This window comes from Peromyscus maniculatus, chromosome 2 (genome assembly GCF_049852395.1).
Source record: "Peromyscus maniculatus bairdii isolate BWxNUB_F1_BW_parent chromosome 2, HU_Pman_BW_mat_3.1, whole genome shotgun sequence".
NCBI lineage: Eukaryota > Metazoa > Chordata > Mammalia > Rodentia > Cricetidae > Peromyscus > Peromyscus maniculatus.
This window is the reverse complement of record NC_134853.1, coordinates 117,263,817-117,280,334: the sequence shown is the minus strand read 5'-3', so window position 1 is coordinate 117,280,334 and position 16,518 is coordinate 117,263,817. Positions and strand designations below refer to the sequence as shown.

The 16,518-nt window shown below is 38.4% G+C and overlaps 1 protein-coding gene across 3 annotated transcripts in view; it reads left to right on the top strand.

The window, feature by feature from the left end:
* C2H1orf87 (chromosome 2 C1orf87 homolog) overlaps positions 1 to 16,518 on the top strand; it is a 70,747-nt gene that overhangs the window by 35,218 nt on the left and 19,011 nt on the right. For all 3 annotated transcript variants that reach the window (XM_076564529.1, XM_006974030.4, XM_042271439.2), the window contains 2 exons: positions 3,008 to 3,173; positions 9,941 to 10,038. In XM_076564529.1, the coding sequence (XP_076420644.1) occupies positions 3,008 to 3,173; positions 9,941 to 10,038 (264 nt within the window). The remainder of the gene's footprint in view (positions 1 to 3,007; positions 3,174 to 9,940; positions 10,039 to 16,518) is intronic.

Here is a 16,518-nt window from a genome sequence, read left to right as displayed (position 1 = left end):
TCATGTGTGTGTGTATGCATGCATGCATGAGTATGTGCATACATATTTATACTTGTGTGAGTATAGGTCAGGAAACCAATAGATATCATGAAAGAGGAGAAAGAGACCAAAAGGGATAGAAGAAAAGAAATAACAATACAATGCATATGTCCAGAAGGCAGATTTTTTGTTGGGGTGGCACTCTTGGGGAAGGAAGGGAATCACTCAGAGGTATGCACAGGATAATAAGACACAAGGAACAGGATGATTGAGAGCAAAGTATAATGAGTCGTGTCTGCAAAACTGTCATAATGAAATGTTTTTGTATTGTAGTCTAACACAGAAAATTCATTTTAAAAGTAAGTAACAGAGACAAGAGGGTAACTTTGAGCTTCATGCCAGCCTTTTCTACAAAGCAAGTTCAAGGCAGGAAGAGGTATGAAGTGAAATTCTGTTGTAAAACAACTAAAACTCAGATAAAATGAAAGAAAATAAATGTGTACAAGTACAAAGTTCTTTAGAACAGTGCCTGGCATGTGGCATTTTTATTACTTCTCTTTTCCGTTAGAAACAAGACTACCTCATAGTTAGAAGCTGTAGCATTGGGGATACATGTCCCTGGGCCAGGCAGTGGAGTCAATTGTGTTCTAGAAATCTTGACACATCCCACTGGAGTTGCCACATGTACTAGGAAAATCAGGGTTTACCCTTTGGGTTTGTAGTGTCATTAATAACATAATTTATGAAAAACACTCAGAAGAAAGCTCAAAGACAATTTTATTAGAAATAAAACCCCAAGGCAGGCAAGATGTAAATCCTGGCAGCTGCCCCACCAGGCCACAAAGATAAAGAAGAGGAAGGAAGTCATGACACACTGTGACATCTGAGTTGAGCCAGCAAAGAGGTCAGACATATGGCAGACAGGCCGCTGCTTGGCTGGGAGAGTGAGATTTAGAGAAAAAGTGAACCCCAAAGGGTTATGAAAATCATGCTTAGAAAAGAAATAGAAAGAAGAAAGTCAAGTTATGCCTTCCTGAGTAACACAGAACAGTAGAAAGACTTAATGAAGCTACATGGCTTTGGCTCAGTAAGTGACTGTACAGAGAGGGTGGAAAAGCACATTGTATCGTTAGGGGGATAATTATACTTCCCATCTGTTTTACATGGCTTATTGTGAACTTGACTTTTTTAGGGGTGGTCTCTTGGCCAGGTGATTCAGTTAACTCTTAAGGGAGAAGACATGGTATGTCTCCACCCAGAGATAGTTTACTCCTTGACTGTGATTCTTAAATTTTACAAAGTTTCATTGCCAAGTACACTCTGCTGGACACAGTAAATTCCTATACTGGACAGGCCTAGTCTCTCCCTTATGGGATCATAATCAACAGAAAATTATATTAGTATGTGGATACTCCAGCTAAGTATGGCTCAGGAAACAACTATGTTACTAAGAGCCATGAGCCATAGAAAGTTTAAGTAAGCAGCAACCAGCCTTCATGTGCTATAGATTATGAAATTATGGTCCTGGGAATTTACTGACTATCCAGATCTTGTAAGTGCTAAACAGGAGTGCTCTTCTGGCCTTGGGACAGGATTACATTTCTTTTTCTCATGGTCCAGAGTTCTTTTTGTTCTTGACAGGAACTGCATTAGGAATTATTTATTTGGCATTTGATTTTAGGAATGGTATGTAACCTAGCCAGCTTTGTGTCTCACTTAGTCCTACCATAGTTACTGGCCTATAAAAGGTACTCAATAAATATTTATTGAATAAAATTATATTTCCAGGTATCTAAAGATGTCATATCACAATACTTGGAGGGACACCTAGGAATTTCTGTTTTACAAAGAGAGATCACTTTAAGTGTTTCAGAGAAGACATTGATTTGTTCAGAGCAGACAGTATGTTTGTAGAAACATAGGACTGAGCCTGCAACTAGGGAGGAAGTCTTCTTTATCATCTACTAGGTGTGGTAGCTCTGTGACAGGAGGGCTACCACACTCATCTCCTAAAGTAAGACAGATGAAATATACTCCTGGAACAGCCTTTCCAGAAATCCTTCCATCTACAGTACATTCCACACAGAACCTACCCAGTAAGCATTCAGCAAACTGACCAAGGGCCAAAGCCGAATATATCCTGACCCTTAGTAACTGTTATGGAAAGAAAGGAGGGGGGAAAACTTGTAATTCAAATCAGAAACCCAAATATCTGATTGACAGGGTCTGCATACCACTGAAAGGAGCCTGGTGTATGTGGGTGTGAGGTGTGGATGCCACATCTTCCTTCTGAGGAAGTGGCGCTTCACTTTGTAAGTGTAAATCAGTTTGAACTTCACAGAGGAGGTGTGATTCAGATGGATCAGGAGGAACAAATGGATTTAGATGTAAAGGGTTCATGAAACAGATCAACATAACATATTAGTGCCCAGCTACTGTTACCATTCATCAATTATTTAAAAAAGAAACAACAAGACAATGACTGTCTTAATAATTTTATATTTGCATGTTAGACTATAAGTAAATGTAAGTCCCAAAACACTAGGTCTTCTAGACATAAAGAGGAAGTTTAGAAGGCATGTAATACCTCTGCCCAGTACAGGGTTTCCTATGTAAATCTCCCCATTACAATATCACAGCATCTCTATGGCTTTGCTTGTAGCAATCAGTAGTTTAGAAAACTATGAGTAATTAATTCAATTTAAAAACAGAAAGATTAAGTAAGTTAATATCATGTACTCTTTGTTGCCATTTTCTTCTCCAGTGAGAAATGAGAGCTAAAGGACAGATTAGGTGCCTAGGTCCATGCAATAACCCAGTTAGTTTGCTCCTCTGAGAAGAAATTGCAGAGCTCATTTCTGTGAAAAAGAGGTGTGTTAATCTATGAAAATTGTACATGCATCCTATGTCCAGGTTACTAAACTTACATGGAATCCCAGGGAAAAACTGAACTGAGAAACACAACATGAAAACACAGACTTTTAGCAGGCCATCTTTTTCATAGCCTTTTATTTGCCTCTGTAATCAGCACACCACCTCAAGGTACTGGCTTACTGTCCGAAGTGAACAAGAGCTTGCTGGAGATTTTGAAGATGGCACTAAGAACATGCCAAGGCAAATTCAACATAGACAACCTCAACCTGAGCTTTCAAAGAGAAGATCACTCATTCTCTGGCTGCCTCCCTTTGCCCAAGGTAACCGAAAGTAGATTTCAGATTTGTCAAGAGTCAATAGAACTAATGCAGAACATTGAGTCTATATTAACAGTAAGGCACAGCTATGGTCTGTGTTCTCTCTGTGGATTACATTACACAATTGTTTTGTTGTGTGTGTGTGTATGTGTGTGTGTGTGTGTGTGTGTGTGTGTGTGTGCTTGAGAAAAGAAAAACAAAATAGAGGAGAGATTTTTGAAATGTGCAGAATTGGTCCAGCAATTACTTACATTGTGCTATATTTAATGTTAATAATAGAAAATATGATAATATCCAAATAATACTTCACAATGGAAACAAGTACCTTTTCAAAGCCAAACTCACTTCTCACATCCTCTCCCAGCTTCTACTGGGGCCAGCATGTGGCATCTCATGCCTTGGGAACACCATATTTTAGGATTGATGTAATTTATTGTGGATAGAGCGCAGCATGCTGATTTGAGACAGTAATTACCAGTGCAGATGTGTTTCATGGAAGAGGACCCAGAACCATATTAATTCGTGAATCTTTCGTAGCCAAATAAACTGATGTCTCAAAGCTATGTTGGATAGAAATGGAATGATGATTGCTGCTATTACTATAACTGCATTGATAATACCACAGCTTCACACTGCTTAATTCTTACTAGGTGCTGAGCACTGTGATAAATACTTAACTGACATGATCTCATATAACATCAACAAAATTAATTCCTTACACAATCTCATAAAATATAGGTAGATGTTGTTACTGCCCTTTCATAAATGAAATAAATTCTGAATTTTGAAAAAGACAATTGAACTAATTCCTGGGCCACCACTAACAAGGGGCAGAGTCAAGATTCCAAGCTTAGAAAAGGTTGGAAATTGGTGAACCATGGGAACTCAACCAATAGGTGGTATGCAGAAGTTTTTACTGAGAACAATACTCAAAAGATAGAAATTGGAGCATTAGGGAAGTTGGAAATTATGGGTGAAAGGTTCTGTCAGACACATTGCCATATTCCCTTCATCCTGGGCATGCAGGAGTTAAAACTGAGGGAGTCAGTAGTTTCTGATATTTACTGAGAAAGCAAAGATACAATACAGTACAGGCGGGTTCTTATTCCCAAATAAAAGCTGCCTTTCTCTAGGACTGCATTCATGTAGTCTGCATACAAAGCAAGGCTTATGCTAATGTCTTTGCATGCATGTACCTGTGTACTGTACATGCAAACATGTTTCAGTTGAAAGAGAATAATGCAGGGCAGTCTGAACCTCATGACTTGTCTGTTTTGTGTTCATGAGACGAGTAAAAATAGACTAAAAAGCAGCAGTTCTTTGTTAGATTGGAAACCACGTAATGCCATTGGCAAAGCCTCACGTTCTCAGATATTATGCATAGACTATAACACAAGAAAATTGAAAATTAAAATACATTCACTTAATCTCTTTTGGTCTTAGATTTTCATCTGGAAAACCTAGGTTCCAAATAGCCACCTCTTTTGACTATTGTGAAGATTAAATGAGACTAAGTATGCAAAAGTATTTGTGTACAGCCTGGTATACAGGCCCTAAATAAATTTTATCACACACACACACACACACACACACACACACACACACACACACACACAACTACACACATACACGTGCACGCACGCACGCACGCACACACATACACGTGTACGCACGCACGCACGCACACACGCATGAACACACACATGCACACACACCCATTTTCAGAGGTCTTTGTCCTGTGGTCAGATGATACAACATTAAACACTGGCTATCGTAGAGTCTTTAAATGTTCTTGTCTACAGCTGGCCCTGAAAGCTTAACTTTGTGGTTCAGATCCAAGGAACTGGGGTGCATTTTCCTTAAAGCTGGCCTGTCTTTCATGAGCCATCTGGCATCTCTTAAGACATCTGGAACTCACTCAAAGAATAATACAGTTCTGGGAGGCATGTTAAATAGAATTCTGTTTCCTCAGAATGTGAAGCAAATTAAGGCCCAAGGGATATTTGATACAGGAAGCAACAGGGTGCAGCCACACCACAACTTCCTTGCTCCTGGACCCTAAGTTGAGAGTAAAATATAAAGACTAGAAGCATTGAAAATTTGGAACTATAAGTCGTAACTTTCTTAAAGTGCAAAAGAGAGAACCATGAACTTTCTTGGGTAGTCCATGACAGCTATACACTAACCAAAAATAAGGATAATGTGGGAATAAAAACACCCCAAACCATCAATTCAAAGTGTTTTCAGACTACCTGTGGCTTCCAAGAAAACTAAACATACCAAAACTAATCCACAGATCTCGCCCACATCACTTGAATTTTAAAAAGTCACAAAAATAATATAGAAACAAATTTAATATCAGTCACCTTTAGCTATGGACACCTTCATCTTGCCTTGCACATCCTCAGTACGATGATGATTTGACAAGACTGAAAAGGCAGTGTGGAATGACTTGCATTTCTTTATTAACTCTTTCACTCTCTTAGTTATTCTTCTTGTTGCTGGGACAAAATACCCTAGCAAAATCAAGGAAAGAAGGGCTTATTTTGGTTCACAGTTAGAGGGGACAGACCATCATGACAGGTAAGTTACAGCAACAAGAGCTTGAGGCAGCTAGTTATATTGCATCCAAGATGAAGAAATAAAGAATCATGATGAATGGTCATTTTCAGCTCACTTTCTTCTTTTTATAGAGTCAAGGATCCCACTCAGGAACTGTGCTACCCACAATAAGGAGGTCTTCCCACTCAATTAACCTAATGAAGATAATCTTTCACAGTTATCCCCTGAGACCCATCCCTCAGGTTACTCTAGATCTCAACATGTTGGCAATTGAGATTATCTATCACAACTGCCCATCTCCTGAGTAAGGTATACATTCACCAGAACTGTACAAATTGAGATCTTGAGCATGTAGTTTAAGATTAACACTTTTAGAGAACTTCCAAAATTCCCCCTTTGAACGTCTGCTAGGACAGCAGATTCCCCATCCACCTTCTACAGTTTCTCAGTCACCTTTTTCATACTTCATTATTTCTATATCTCTTGCCTAAAACAGTCCAAATATTTCTACTACTCCTGTATTGTTCTCTACCTTCAATGCAATAGCCAGATTTCTGATCAATATTATTTAACTGGCTTTCCATTTTGAATGCATTAATTACTGTTTGTTCTAGGCACTAGTGACAACAATTTCAATTTTCCTTGTTTTCCAGACAGTTAAGGAAAGACAAATGCCATCAAAATTCTGTGGCAAAGGTAGGGGTACCTGTCAGTTGGACATAGAACTAGACATCCCTGTAGCTTAGCTAAAAGTGGTCCAGAGAGTCACTATAAATGTTGTACCTTGGTCAGCATATAGGTTTGACAAAGAGCAAAGGAGGAAAAGATAAAATGATGAGGCAGGTGATCTGGGTCAAATGGACAGTGTGAACCATCTGCAGAATAAGGACTGAGGGAGACTATGACCAATTGAGGGAATGGCTTCAAGTCAACTGTGGAATAAAAAGTGTGAGCCTGCATATGAAAGACCTTTCCAAGGAGTTTATATTTTATTCTATAGAACCATTGAAACCACCAAAGCACTTTATATGTGTAAATGACATTATCACATTTGAACTTTCAGAAGGACAATTTAATATAATTTAGAGAATTTTTCAAACACCTAAACTGAAAGGAAAGAGATCCTTGCAGGAAGCTGCTCCAGTAATGCAGAAAGAAATGATGATGCTTCAAGTAAGGCACTAACAGGAAGGATGGAGACATTAGGAAAGATAAAGCAGGTTTTGGTGTGTCATTGAATGTGGGCCAGATCTAAGTCCAAATTCATCAACTTGTTGGATGATAATGCTAGTTACTAAGATAAGAAACTAAACAGTAGTAATGTGAAGGAATAGAGTAAGGACTGGTGGACTGAGTTTTGACTTTGTTTTTCTGGGTAGTAAGACTGAAAGTACATAATGATTTGAAACTATTCAAGATGGATCAGACATCTTGGGAGCAGTTTAGACCACTCCAGAACATACAGGAGAGTGAGACAATAAGCAGATTAAAGAAGGTACTCATTATTAAGTCGGTAGATGAAAGAAGCCAATGAAAAAGATTAAATATCATCAAAGGAGATATGGGAGCATTCAAGAAAGCAATGAATGAGAGTTTGGAGGAGCAGAGCATGGCCATTTAGTCTCATGCTGCAAAGAAATCATCTTTAAATAGGACTAAATCTGTTAACTGGAAATCCATACAGGTTCCGTGTAGCTGGTAATAATGGTTGAGTCAGGTAACAGTGTAAAACACAGTACATGGGAAAACCAGAACCTGTGACAGTGTGCCAACTTTCAAGAGACATTTTTAGCATGAATAGTCACTTTGTTTGTCGCTTGATAAATAATATAGGTTATTGACTTTTTAAAGAAAAGAATATTTCTAATTGAAGCCATTTTCTCATTGAGAGAAGAAAATAACATTTCTTACTAGAGGTCATCAGTATAAATATTTATGCTTTGAAGGATTTTAATGGTAATCCTGAGTAACACTGTCTTAATTAATTTTTCTGGTAGATGTTTTCATTGTTCCTTATGACTGTCAGTCAGATTTTAGTAGCCATCAATCAGTCTGTGTCTAGGTACCATGATGTACCCTTTTTAATCTGCTATTCATTATAGCCTACAGAAAAACTGGATATTGACAAAGTGATCTATTTTGAGAGTAAACTTTCAATATAGGTGTTCAAAAACACATCAGTATGCTCTAATTGTGAGGATAATCAGTTTTTATTTATTAAATAAAAACAGCAAAATATGTGATCAATCTCTATGCCTTTTTGCTAACCCTCACCACACACATTTCATTTGCATTCAACCTTTCCTTGAATCCTTTATTTTCCAAGCTAACCACTAAGCAATAGTGGTAAGAAAAGAAATGAATAAAGGACCACCTCACCCAGGAAAAGACACTATCTCACCAGGAAGTTCAGAAAGCAATAGGATTGCTGTCCTGCCAGGAAAGGGCATAAAACGTCAGCAGAATGGGCAACACAAAAATACTTACCATTCTAAAGAGCACTGCAATTTTTTCCACCTATTATTTATGTCTTCTTGTTCTCTGCTCAACATTCTCCTCAACTCCTTATACTTTTGGTAAACTGTTTGTTTTTTTAAGTGTTTCAAAAAAATCTATTATTTATATTCTTCTACAAGTCTTTCCGACTTTTAATTCCTCTACACCTAGAAGGTAGCAGGCAAGTTTTAAAACCTCAGAAAGACAAGTGAAGGTGAGCATTTTGCCTCTGCTTGCTTGCTTGCCTACTATGTGCTGAGGATAAACCCAAGACCTGGCCTAAAACAAGAAAATGTTACAGAGCTAACCCTTGTCACTGTTTTAAAATGTAGACTCCATCATTATTTAGCTGTACTGAGGCTAAAAGATCAGTAGACAATTGCTATTGAAAAGAAGATAGTGGCTCAGAGGTTAAGAGCACTGCTTGCTCTTCCAAAGGTCCTGAGTTCAATTCCTAGCAACCACATGATGGCTCACAACCGTTGGTAATGAGATCTGGTGCCCTCTTCTGGCCTGCAGAGATACGTGCAGACAGAACACTATACAAAAAAAAAATTTTAATTAATTAATTAATTAAAAACAGCAGTAAAGAAAAGAAGATATCACACCATGTAGGACTTCCTAGGGAGGTGTCATTGTGGTGTAGGACAAAAGGGGAAGGTGGGCAAGAGCCTGTTACTACAATTTTTTTTTGTTTTGTTTTGTTTTTTGTTTTGTTTTTGTTTTTTTGTGGAAAGCAAGGTAAGCAAGCTCAAGATTAGCTGGTTTGAATAACTCCCTTGAACTCTGGAACTTTGGAAGCTGTCCCTGGTTTCCTGGTCCCTTGTCCCAGGATGAAAAGTCAAAGGAGTAGTGGAGTCCTGAAGGTATTTAGAAAGGCTTTTGTCTAATTGGATTGCTCACATTCAGCAGAGTTTTCTACTCTCTCTGGTAATTAGCTACCCTAAGAAGGGCAAGATTGTAACGGTTAGTGTTAACTGTGAGTTTAATAGACTCTAGAGTTTGGGAGACCGGCTTTTTGCCAGGTCTGTGAGGATCATCTTGGTTATTTTCATTAATGAAGGAAGATCCTCCTTACCTGTAGGTGAGACCCTTCCCTGTGCTGGGAATTCTAGACTGGAGAAAATTGAGAAAGCAAACTGAGCACTAGCACACATTTCTTGCTTTTTGCTCCGTGACTATGGATGCAATCTGACCAGATGCTGTCTGTTCCTGCTGCCTTGCTGCCACCATGATGGACTAAACCTTGAACTGAGTCACTTCAAACCCATTATCTCTTAAATTGCTTTAGTCAGGGTAATTTCTCACAACAACAACAAAAAAATAAACTAAGACAGAGACATTAACCATGAATACAAGACACTTGATTTTATAAATCAAAGTAAATGATTTACAAAATATTTTACAATTCATCACGTGAAGAAAGGCAGATACGTCCTATACCTTAACCACACAAGAGTTGATGAAAATATAAGATCAGTATTAGAAAGCCTAGTGGCTTCTGAAAAATAAACTGCACGTGTCTGCCAACTAGATAAAAGTTTGTACCCACAAGCAGTGAGCTGAAAAGGCTTATGCTGAATGATACCTCAACGGAAGAAAATACTCCTGAGCAATAGCTCCTTGTCAGAATCATATGGGCCATAATAGTGGGAAGAAATTCAAACACTCATTCCATTTTACTAAGGCTTCAAATTCTTTCTTATTTCTAGGTCAGGGCTATATGTGGCAAGCATGGATTGTATCTAACCTTGACCCTGCTGGAAACATTGCTTAACCACCAAGATTTGGGTTACCAAGGTGAAATAAAGTAAGTTGAATTTTGAGGTTTACATCCCACCAAAATGAAAATATGGCAAAGTCCTAACTCTCAGTATGGTTCTAGGGACTGAGGACTTTGAAGTTCAATAAATTTAGATGGAGTTGGACTACCTTGAGAGAAATAGTATCTTTCCAAGAAAATAAGACACTAAAGCTTCCTTCTGGTCTCTACCAGAGAAAGACACAGCAAGAAGGAGATAGCCATCTACAAGTCAGAAATAAACCTTTTTGTCATCTCAAACCCCTGAGGAAAAAAAAGAAAGAAAGAAACAATGATGTTAGATATGTTAGCCACTATGCTATACTATTTGTGAAACTATGAAAACTCCTTATCCCTGTTGCCTTCTAATAGGATGCCAAGCACAGAGATCTGCCTTTAGAAAACAAGTTTCATGTGGGAACCAATAAATTTCAATCGCTTGACAGCTAGGTTAAAGAGTGTTTTATTAAGACCAAAAGGGGATGGCAAAATGGCTCAGTTGGTAAAGGCCTTTACTGCTAAGCCTGATGACCTGAAGTCAGTTCCTGATCGAATGAGAGAATCCCACATGGTAGAATGAGAGAGCACACTCTTCAAAGTTACCATCTGACCTCCACACATGTGCATGCACACATTTACTAAATAAATAGATGTATTTATTTTAAATATTTAAGACAAAAAGTTCTCAGAAGTTGTAAAAACACAAATTAGGAAACCTTTCCTTTCAACCCTTAAGAACCACCATGGCCTGTACTTGCCATTCCTCTTGAAACAGCTGAATAGTAGGACCAAACAGATGGAATAAAGTTAAAGAGGTTGAGAATTAAGCATTACCATCAAACAGCAATTATTAAGAAAGAAAAACAAAGCTTGTTGCAGAGGAAAGTGGAACGCTAACAGACTGGAACCTTCACTTAGTTGGAATAAGACAGAGTTGGAGGTTAGGAAGAGCAAGGAGGATAGAGCATACCTTACCAAGAGTACGGGACATATATCCCCAAGGACATCCCCTGGAGATGCTCAAGAGTTCTTTTCAGGGTTTCCTTTAGGTACTGGCTTATGTATGAAATTAGAAAACTGTTCATAGCACTGGAAATGAAAAGACAGAAAACCTCTTAGGGCTCACACAATCTGTGTGGGCTATACTAATTACTCAGAATACTATCCCCCACACTTTCCCCTTTACCTGCTTTCCATTCATTTGCTCTATGAACCTCCCAACTTCTTTTTTAAGTGTTTCATATAAATATACATTCTACACTGAGCTTAAACCTCCCTTAACTTCCAATAAGTGAAATAACATTGATTTAACATGTTATATTCATTGCCATATTGTGATAAACAATAAACTACAGTATCATAGGGCAAGCTGTACTGAGTTCTGTATCCCAAATGTCTAAAGCAGTAGATATTATGATGATGTTTATGGACTTGAACTGAGTTAGGAGAGAAGTTATCTCAAAATAGCTCATGGTCAAACTGATGAGTGCCTTTCCCAACCATCTCAACAACAGCAACATATCACATTCATGGTACTAAATGCTCTAATAGCACCTAGTCACCTTATTTCCTAGCACTCTTTAGATCATGGCTTTATTTGTGTGGTTTCCCAATTGATGTCTACACAATGATCACAAGAAACATAGCTGCCCTCCTCATGCTAAATGGTTGCAGCATCTAACCTACAATGTGGCTCAAGGTAGGTACTCAGTGTGTATTCGATAAGCTTGATGATTCATTTATTTAAAAAACATTTGCCAAGAACCAGCAATATGCCATTATTCTAGACACTGGGAGTACAGCTACGAGTAAAGCAAAGCCCCTTCCTTATGACGGTATCATCTAGTTATAATGATAGATCAATTTAAATTATAAGGCATAGTCAGGCAGTGGTGGCACATGATTTAATCCCAGTACTTGGGAGGCAGAGGCAGGCAGATCTCTGAGTTCGAGGCCAGCCTGGTCTACAGAATGAGTTCCAGAACAGCCATAGCTTCACAGAGAAACCTGGTCTCAAAAAACCAAAATGAAATAAAATAAGATATATGGCATATCACAAGGTCAGAGGAGCAATAAGGAAAAATAAAGTAGGTGAAGGTTTCACAAAGATCAGTGAATAAATGAATGAGTTTGAGTCCAACCCAGTGAATGAATTTCTATGGACCAGTTTTGTACATGAGCATATCCATAGAGATGGTTAACCTACCAAAAGCAGAAAAATTAGTTAGGAGCAGACTAAAAACCAAAAGGAGATTCTCAAAGTGGCTCTAATCTAAAGGGAAAAAAAACTCAAAAGCACCAAAGTTGACATTACACCTGGGATATAGGAAAGACCCCATTGATATTGTTGATTAACAACTAATTCAGAACAAGTATTGCAGGAATCTGGAATATAAGAGCAGAGATTTGCCTTCTTTGACCTTAGAACATTCTAGGATTTCAAAACCATGAGAATCAAAAGAAAAATGTGTTTATAAGAGATAAACCTATTTCATCTTTAAACAGTCATTGGCTAAAGCTTCGTCTGTGAATTAAACCCATTCCATTATGGGCTTTGTATGCAAACCCATATCCTTAAGAGATTAAAGATGCAATTTAGGCACACATTTTAGGAGCTGAATTCTCGAATCATTATCCCAGTACATATTGTCCATTAATCTGTGTTCAATTGGAAAGCCATTTGGAATGTGGCTGTCTGCTAATTAGCAGGATTCTAGTGCTGAGCTGCTTCCTGATTAAATGTCCTTTAGAATCAATAAAACATCAGGAGGGATTGTGGTGATGGGGGATTAGCCCCATCTAGCCAAATAAAATGAGTTGCTTTCCCTTTTTAAACTAGCATGTTGTAAGAGCTGATGAGAGGGGCAATTTCACCAGCCCTGAAACAAAATTGTGGGGATTTTTTTTGTCGTTGTTGTTTCTTACATAATTTTTTTAAACTCTGAGATTTCATTTTTATTTTCCCATTTTTCTAACAATTAGTAGGGACATTAGTGAATGACTGCCAGGATAAGGCGATTGTGAGGAAGACTCAATTACGATTTCTAATCTCCACTCTGAATCATCCTTATGTAAAATGAGCTCAGGTTGTGTTGGATGGAAATTATTATCCCTGTTCTTGGCCAGGGAGATGGAAGTCAGAATTCACATTTAATGTTTCTATGTGACTTTGTAATAAATGGTAATTAAGGAGGGCAGAGCAAGAACAGGAGGCAATCTAATACTCTAAAATTATATTGGCAAAATTAAATGCTTCAAACCAGTTTAGAACACACGTGCACAAGCCAAATTGTGTTGGGGAAGGAGATAAATAATGAAGCTGCTAGGGAGGCTTTCATTGAGTAGAGCAATTGACATAGCCACAAGTAGGACTTAGAATACACATCTGGCCCATTATTGAAGAAAGAGTTAGGTTGGAAAGGACTTTTTGCTAATCCTGGGAACAAGCAGAGAATTTTGGAAGATAAAGGAAACATGAGGTGTCTTATTCAACAATTGTTGTTTAAAGGGAATAGGAAAAGTGTTACACAAAGAACTATTAGAGGTGTACTGTGGTCTGCCCATTGGCTCAGTGTTAGATAGCAAATCCAACTTCCCATTCTACATTCTAATGATGATGACAGTGCTAATAAAGTTGTTACTGTTTATAGAGAACATTTGTAGAACTTAAGCAATCCCAAGCAATATTTCAAGTGCTCTATTAAATATTAACCTTTTTAATTTCTGCAGCAGCTCCATGAGGTAGGTATTATTCTACTTTTCAAATGAGGAAACTGAGGCATGGAAAGCCCCAAAATTGTAAGTACCTGATAAATGAACTTATCAGGAAGGCTGAGTTGATGTAGGCTCTCCAGCTCGTCCTAGGCCATAACCACTGTACTGTAGCCACTTTCCTGCAAGTTCTACAGTTATGAGAAACTTGTGTGGGGCTGGTCCAGGGGCTTTAGATAGACTGGGTGCTGGAGTTCATCCTTGGGTTTGGTACTGGACACAATTTGGAATGTAAGGAGTCTATCTGGAAGAATTTCTCTTTGTAGCACCTAAACCTTGGATTTCCATCCCAGAATCTATGGGTTTTGTCATGACAGCCTGTTGTAGTCTATGTGTGCTCCAATAACACAGCTCCACGAGCCACAGACACCATTTTCTTACAATTCTGAAGATTGGTTTTAGTTTTCTCACTGTACCCTCACATGATAGAAAGGATGAAGGGTCTGTTATAAGAAAATCAGTCCGATTCCTGAGGATTTTGCTCTAGAACCAAAACCTTCCAAAGGTTCTACCAACTAATATATCATGTGTGAGGATTTCAGTCAAGGGAGACATAAATATATGAGATTACCCTAGGAAACTTTTGCCCCTTGCTTGCTGGATGTCTCCTCTGACAAGCCTATTTTGTGCCCTTCAGTGAGAGTTAAGAATTACAGGAGTCTGAAGGGAAAATTGAACTTCTCAAATCCAGGAGTATCATTTCTACCTGGCAATCTTAACAGAACTGCCTCCTCTGTGCCCTCCTGGCCGAGAATGGTCATATCTGCAGTAACTAACCTGGTGAGCCATTAGAAACAGAGGCAGCCCAGCAGTACAGGAAGGAGAAGCCTTGCAAATCTGGCTTACCACACCCTGGTGATAAGACCAAAGTGAACAGATTTGCAGGTGAAGAAAAGCAGCTGGTTCCGGTAGATGTTCAGAGTTCTTTTTGACTATATGGAATTTCCAGAGGAACATGCTGCCCAGAACTAGCTCCATTGAGATTACAAGCATGCACTATAAACTACCTCATGTTTTGATTTTTCAGTGTTGGGGCTTAATTTCTCTTTAAATATCAAAGGTTTTTTATATAAAAAGGCATCTGCTTTGTAGCTCCTAAATAAATGAACAAAAATTAAGGCAAAACTCACAGATATTACTACAATTTATGGACACTTCATTTATGTGTCAGAATCAAGAATGAATAGTCACCAGTCAAAAACTAGTGGAATGTGGGGGAATCAGCAAGCTACCTGTCCTGGGATTTTGAGGAAGATTACCAGGCAGAAGATGCATTGCTACCTTCCTCTTGGTTGAGAGACCACAAACAAGTCTTCTCATACTACAAACATGAAGTGGTACTGATGAAGGGCTACCCTCTATCCTACCTGAGCACAGATGTGTGGGTGCTTTCCCACAGAGCCCTTATCCATACCTATTCAGAGAACACATCTCTGAAATTGTAGCTGAAGTTTTTCTGTGTCCTGCCCAGTCCTCAGTCACTCAGACTCAAGTAAACACACAGAGGCTTATATTAATTAAAACTGCTTGTTGCTGGGCAGTGTTGGCGCACGCCTTTAATCCCAGCACTCAGGAGGCAGAGCCAGGTGGATCTCTATGAGTTTGAGGCCAGCCTGGGCTACCAAGTGAGTTCCAAGAGAGGCGCAAAGCTACACAGAGAAACCCTGTCTCGAAAAACCAAAAAAAAAAAAACAAACAAACAAACAAACAAAAAAAAAAAAAACTGCTTGGCCATTAGCTCAGGCCTACCCCTGACTAGCTCTTGCATTTAAACTCAGCCCATTTCTATTAATGTATGTGTCACCACATTTTCCGTGGCTTTACCTGTGAGTCATTAAATGCTGCTCCCTGGGTGCGAGCTCCATCGCCTGTCTCAGTCTTGCTCTTCCCAAATTTCTCTTTGTCTGTTTATCCTGCCTATACCTCCTGCCTGGCTACTGGCCATTCAGTGTTTTATTAAACCAATGTACAAAAGCATTATCCCACAGCATTCCCCCTTTTTTGTTTAATTAAAAAGGAAGGTTTTTAACTTTAACATGAAATAACAGAGGAAAGAGTTGGGCTGAGCAGAGCAGGAAGTGGAAAGCCTAGATTTAGTATTTGCATTTGGCGGTACCATTCCCTGAAAGTTAAGTTGTGTCAGTTGGCACAGAGTCAGATGGTAGTTATATGCACTAATGAGAATATGGATTATGAATATGATAATAGTATCTTGTATCCAACAAGTATGTAGAGGGTAGCCCATGTGCAGCTTAGAAAGAAGAATCTGAGATGCCAAGAATGCACAGGAATTGTCATCTGTCCCTCGTCTGCAAGCCTCCAGGAACAATGAGCAGAAGCATGGAAACCAGGAAACTGGATATGTTTGGTTACACTATATGTAGACAAATTCTTATTTGATGGTAATGAATACAGAAAAAATTCAACATATAAAGCCTGCTTTAAAAGAATACTGTTAACTTAAGAGATAATTTTTAAAGAAAATTTAAAACTCTAAAATAAAATAATCACCATAGAACATGGAAAAGAAAGTATAATCCTACTTGCTCTAAGTTTCAATAACACTTTGAAAATATTTCTGCTCTAAAAACTAGAAAAGTTTGAGAAGTTATTGTGGTTCTCCTAAAGATGCAAAAGCCATGTATCCTTTTGATATGAATTAGAAAGTGATAAAGAGATAAGAATAGTGAGGTAAACCAATGATCTAAATGAAGCTTA